The following is a 5,762-nucleotide window of genomic DNA, read 5'->3' as shown; positions in this document are numbered from 1 at the left end:
AATCTGCAGCTCAGCACTGGTCCTTGCTACTTGATTGTTCAGTATCCTCTAATAAATTCTCTGCTTGTATCTGAATTAGCCTTTGGCCTGAGTTGGACCCTTTGTAGTGTCATAATCCTTAACTATCCCAAGAGACTGTGGCGGATATTAGCCAGCATCAATAAAATTATATTGTTTTAAATAAAGATTAATGCCTCTAATTATAATGGATCTTCTACACAGTTAAACCAAATACAGGATGCTCATTTGCCAGCTTTTAATTTTTCAGATGCCAAAACATTCTTTGTAACTAGGGATAATATGACTCTAGGTTATAACAGGAATAAATCAAAGTCTCCTTGTCCAGAATTCCAAAGCTCTTTAGATTTCCTGTCCTCCCCCATTCTATCCAAGAATGACACCTATACTTAAAAATAGGACAAGTCAGATTAGACAAGTCTCATTTACTTAAAATTTCTAACTGACAAACAGATTTACAAAGATATATACAAACAAACTAGAACAATAATAAGATTAATACACATAAACTTTCACTTTATGGACTTCTCTGTCTTCACATTCTCTTTCCTTATTGTAATAATAGAAAGTATTGTCCCTTCTCTGAAGTTTCTTAACAAATCCAGTTTCTGGCCAACACTCTACCTATGAACAGAATAAAAAGAATATACATTCACTTGCTTGAACATGCTCACACTGAAATATGTTTGTGCATTATACTGTAAATAATACAGCATCTACTTTCATGGAAAAACTTAATCTGCATCTGAACATTGCTTAATATTAATCTTTATTAAAAGTCAATGAAACTAAGAGCAAGATGTCAGAAACCAGTTTCCTTGTCTAGTATAAAACATCGTGATCAGAAAAGTCTAGAAATAAAGATCTAAGACTATCTGATAGACTTGAGTCATTTAAAAGTAGACTAGTCAAAGCTTTTAAAATACTCTGTATTAGAATAAACATCAGTTATTCAGTAATTTGAGAAGCTAAAAGATTTAACTTGTAAAAGACTGGCTGATATTTAAAGGTTTCTTCAAGATTCTCTCATCATGAAAAATGTGTACATCACATATTTCATTAGCAACCTGAGAAAAATAAAGCAATGCTGGGAAGTTTGAACACAACTCAGGCCAATTTTTAACTGGAGTTAGTGGTGTTCTTTAACTAGTATCAGGGTTTGATTGTTCATAGTTTACAGCCTGCCATAAATCTTAACCAGACTGGTTCTACCACTCTAATTACCAGATTTCCTTTTGCACTGTTAAAGGGTTTTACACTACAGCCTTTACTGTGGTACCTAAGCCCAAGACAAAAGAATTAACTGCATCTTATTTTGCACATCTGTATTTTACTGTTTTAAGTTAATTAGATGAGGAGTGACTTTCTTAGGAACATTCTGCACCCATGTGCACAAGATGCTAAGATCTTTTAAAGCTGGATTTGTGAGACTAAATGCTGTGTTGGGAAGTGAACTACAGAGCAACTCCCTTTACCACAACCAGCATCAAATGTTTCTATTGCGGGCAGTTTCAATAGAAGCCAGATTCTGAGGGTGCATGAAGTCAAATTATACAACCGTACAATTCAGTTATAAAACTGAAGTTAGTAGCAGTGATGCAGGACTGAGGCCCAGGACACCGAGCCACCTTCTCATCAGGCCTGTTGGCAGAGCAAGAGGGAAACTTTACAGAGAACTACCTCTGATATATTCCTTTCCTCAACACTGAATTATTCTTTCAGATGGCAGCTACATCTATTCAAAGAAATATATAATGCTTCTAAATGCAGAAGAGAGGGAACAAAAACCCAGGTTGGCTAGTGTTTCCATTTCATTTCTGTGAAACAAGTTACTCTGCACAGTTAAAAATAGCTAAAGAATTCAAGTCAAATTTGGGGAGAAAAATGTATCAGAAACTGGCTTAAAAGAAAGGAAATAAGAGGCACTTCTATGTTTATTTAATCATTTAGTACAAAGAAGTTTAAAGTAATAACCCTTGCAGAGTTCTGAATCTTACCGTATCAACTTGCTTTACTTGTTTATATTCAACTTCATCTCTGTATCCAGCTTGCTGAAATCTGTATAAGTTCTCTACCTCATCTGACCATTTTTTGGCATGACATATAGATTTTGGTTTGATGTCAGCTCCAGCCATGACTCCAGAAGTTTCAGACTTTTTCCTGAAATTAGATTTTTCAAAATGAAATAGAGAAGACTCAAGCAAACCATTTTGTTCAGGTCAGATTCAAACGGGTAGATAAAAAAAAAAAGAGTAAGGGGAGTACAGATAATACAATATCATCTTCCCTCAAAGTCTGAGATAAAACCCCAAAACGCATTATAAGCAGTCAGAATCAGATTAAATGTACTAGCTGATCTCAAACAAACCCAAGCAACCTCTACTTCTGTTTGCAGGAACTATTTTTTGGAGGAATTATTTTGCAGGAATTATATTTTTGCCACTTCAAGCTAGTGTTGCCCAAAATTCATTTGGGCACACTGGTGCATTAAAAAAAATACTATTTTTTTTTTAATTTCACATCTTCCTGTTTACTGCCTTTTCTCCTACCTCCTTGGAGCAGGCAGCTCCTCAGGTTTCTTTTCCTTCCCACCGACAGGACACCAAACTGGGCACAAAATGAAGAACCAGGCTGGTACTGAAGAACAGCCAACACCTGGGATGGAAAAGGAAAGGTGGAAGCGTCCTGTCAGGCACATGCCCATGGCAACAGTGGAGATGACAAGGAAGAGCTCTTAAGAATTATGCTGGATGGGATTATGGAGGAAAGGCACACAATCTACTAAAACTCATCCTGGTCTACCTTTGCACATTCAAAAATCGGTACTGACTTCCTCTATACTCTTCCCTGCACAAAGCTCCATATGAATTTGTTCAAACATGCTAAAAAATGGTAAATAGGTTAATCAACTGCTAAATCTGAACCAGAGCAGAACTAGGACTAGTTTAGTCACAGATATAAACCCAAACTGCAAAAGAATAAAATAAACAATTAAAAAAAACATTCTGAGAAGTCAGTGGAAACACACCAGGGATGGATCTGAACTGTACTTCAAAAAAAACCATGAATCATTTGCCTTTTACCTCAGATCTGAATTTCAGCACATTAGCTTTCTTGAGCATATCTTACTCTGTTGCTAAAAAACAAACTTTGAATTGCTTCAGCAAGGAAGTACACAAAATGCTACAGTATCTTGCAGATATGATCAGAAATGAGTCCTCTCCTAGTTATGTATTGTCACCAAGCTTCAGCTCAGTAATTAGAAAAGGTATTTCCCAGAAAGGGGGGGAAAAAAAAAAAAAAAACCACACACCACCCTTTTGGATTTTGTATTGAGAGGATGAGCAGTCTTCCTTTCCACAGTTAATAAGTTCCCTCCAAATCCTGCACTCAAGGTCAAATTCCTTACTTCACAATTTTCTACATCAACTGAGAGCTTGAAAATTCAAATGCTGATGGCTTATCAAATGCATAAATGCTTTTAGTCTGTTACAAGGGCAGAAAAGAAATTACACTCTAGCAAACAAGACATTGGGAAAATGATATCAGGAATTACTTTTATCATAACATGGAAACAGCAGAGGTCTGCATCTTTCATCTAACAGTATGAGGGCCAGTAGCAAACAAAGAAAGGGCCTTTCCTCTCTTACTGCATACACTTTATTAAAGATCAATAAAAATGCACTTGAAGGCTCTCTTCTGGCAACACTAAACTGTTTCTTGCAGTTCAGTACTCCAAAATCTTCTTTTACGAGGCTCTGCAGTCCTACTGGAATTTGTAATTAACCTTTTTTAGTAAATGGCTACTTTCATTTTCCCACCAAGTTATGAGGTGCCCTGTGCAAACTCATAGCACACTCAGCATGTATCTGTATTATAAATAGTGCAGTCTTGAAGGGATTTGCTTCAACATTATTTTTTTTCCTTCCTTGCTGCAAAGGACCCTTTTGTAAATATTACAGAATTCTTCATATGCTGTAGACTTGTTTTATATGAAGACCATTGTCAAACTGGGACTCAAGACAGACTGAAAAAAGTACTAGTAAACTAATAATATTAGTAGTAATAATATTAGAACTTCTTAATAAATGCTAAACTACTATGACTTTATAGGCATCTTATAGCAACTTACATGTTACTAGGGTTACGCACTTCTGTATAGGATGCACTCAATTCACCTAATGAATGTGCTTCTTCAGTGCATCTAGATATGCCTGGCACTTCCTGACTGACCATTAATTCAGATGGCCTGTACACAGGCGTTCCTGCCCCCAAATGTACATAAAATAAAGGTCAGATATTTAAAATGTCAGCTTAGTACATTCAAATATTAAAATAGCCACCCTGATATTTTCATGCCACTATTTAAACCACATTATATATATAAACCTCCTACCTATATTCTGCACAAGGGTGCTCTCTATTCTGTGTGTACATGTAATTCACTAGCAAACTTCAGGCTGGACTAGCCTAGTGAGTAGGAAGAGACCAGCATCTGGAATGACCCAAGGACCAAGATCTTCAGGGCCTTTAGACAGGAAGAAGGCAACACTGGGGCCTTGGCATGTCCCTCACAAACTCAGGGCGCACAGAGGTAGAGCGAAAAATGGCAGCAGGAGTCTCCCCAGCCCTGGCAGCCACAGGCTGGAGCTGTGGGAGAAGGCACTTGTCCCAGTGCAAATACTACCATGATAATGGCCCCGAGCCCCTACACCTCCACTATGACTACGATCATAACCCCCAGCCTCACCACCACGACACCAATGGCCAGCCCACCATCATGACTGCAGCTATGACCCCAGACTCCCCACCATGACTGCGAGCCCCTGTGCTACTGCAGCAACCCCCAGCTTCAGCCCTACCACCACGATCATGTCCCCAACCCCCATCCCCATCGCCCCTGCTCTACCTCCACGTCAACTCCCGGCCCTGTGGCCATCACAACCGTGACCTCAGCATCCAGACCACCACCACGACCATGACCCCCAGACCTTGCTCCACCCCCAGGACCATCACCATGACCTCAGGACCATCACCATGACAACCATCCCGATCCCATCACCATGACCCCCAGCCCCTGCCCCACTGCAGTGGCCCCACACCCCATCCGCCACGCGGCTCCAGGAGCAGGGGCGCCCCGCAGCGCCCCCTCGCCGCCCGAGCAGAGGCCAGGAGACCCCCGCCGCCACGGCCGCTCCCCCCGCGGGGCGCCGCCGCTCACCAGCGGCTCCCCCGCGGCCGCTGCCTCCCGACGGCCGCCGCGCCGGACCCACAGAGAGCAGCGGCGCGGGGCCGCGGCCGGCGGGCGAAGACCCCGCAGTGCGGCCGCGGGGGTGCCTCGCAGGAGCCACCTCCGCCTGAGGCCGCCGGCGGGCCTGCCCCGGGGGCGCGGCCCCTCCGCAGCCGGCGCAGCGCAGAGCCGTCCGGGCCGCGCTGTGCAAGCACCAACGGTCGCCGCGGCCCGCCGTTGCTAGGCAACCGCCACCCCCCACTTCCCCAGCGCACTTGCCGCCGTTGCCGCTTTAAGAGGCACCGCCCCCCTGTCCAGGCGCCGTGACGCATGGGCGGGGCCGCCCTGCGATTGGCTGTGGGCGGAGGAGGCGGGGCCAGCGGGAGCGTCGGAGCGCGGCGGCGGCGGCGCCATGAGCCGGTTCGGCGGCCGCGTGCGCGAGTACCCCTGGGTGTCCATCGACCGCTTCGACCGCCACAACCTGCGCGCGCGCGCCTACTTCCTCTCGCACTGC

General features: G+C 43.5%; 2 protein-coding genes across 2 annotated transcripts in view; one reads left to right on the top strand and one right to left on the bottom strand.

Moving 5' to 3' along the window:
• Positions 1–455: 455 nt before the first annotated feature.
• On the bottom strand, positions 456–4,254 carry MEIG1 (meiosis/spermiogenesis associated 1). The gene is made up of 3 exons (XM_026091307.1): positions 4,151–4,254; positions 2,016–2,178; positions 456–642 (listed from the first exon to the last, which is right to left on the bottom strand). The coding sequence occupies exons 1-3, from the start codon at positions 4,252–4,254 to the stop codon at positions 514–516; spliced, it is 396 nt and encodes a 131-aa protein (XP_025947092.1). The 3' UTR covers positions 456–513.
• A 1,394-nt stretch (positions 4,255–5,648) lies between these two features.
• Positions 5,649–5,762, top strand: part of DCLRE1C (DNA cross-link repair 1C) — a 13,690-nt gene continuing 13,576 nt past the window's right edge. The window contains exon 1 of the mRNA XM_026091300.1: positions 5,649–5,762. Within this exon, the coding sequence (XP_025947085.1) occupies positions 5,661–5,762 (102 nt within the window). The 5' untranslated portion in view covers positions 5,649–5,660.

The sequence above is a fragment of the Apteryx rowi genome, unplaced genomic scaffold (assembly GCF_003343035.1).
Source record: "Apteryx rowi isolate R43461 unplaced genomic scaffold, aptRow1 scaffold_9, whole genome shotgun sequence".
In the NCBI taxonomy this organism is placed as follows: Eukaryota; Metazoa; Chordata; class Aves; order Apterygiformes; family Apterygidae; genus Apteryx; species Apteryx rowi.
This window is presented reverse-complemented; position numbering and strand designations above follow the sequence as displayed.

Bases quoted from the DNA above. Each gene is read 5' to 3' on its own strand.
- MEIG1 (XM_026091307.1), bottom strand. From the start codon at position 4,254: ATGGTCAGTCAGGAAGTGCCAGGCATATCTAGATGCACTGAAGAAGCA. The intron at 2,179-4,150 runs GTAAGTTGCTAT...ATCTAATTTCAG, and splicing joins GTGCGTAACCCTAGTAACAT to GAAAAAGTCTGAAACTTCTG. The intron at 643-2,015 runs GTAAGATTCAGA...TTCTGTTCATAG, and splicing joins AAGTAAAGCAAGTTGATACG to GTAGAGTGTTGGCCAGAAAC.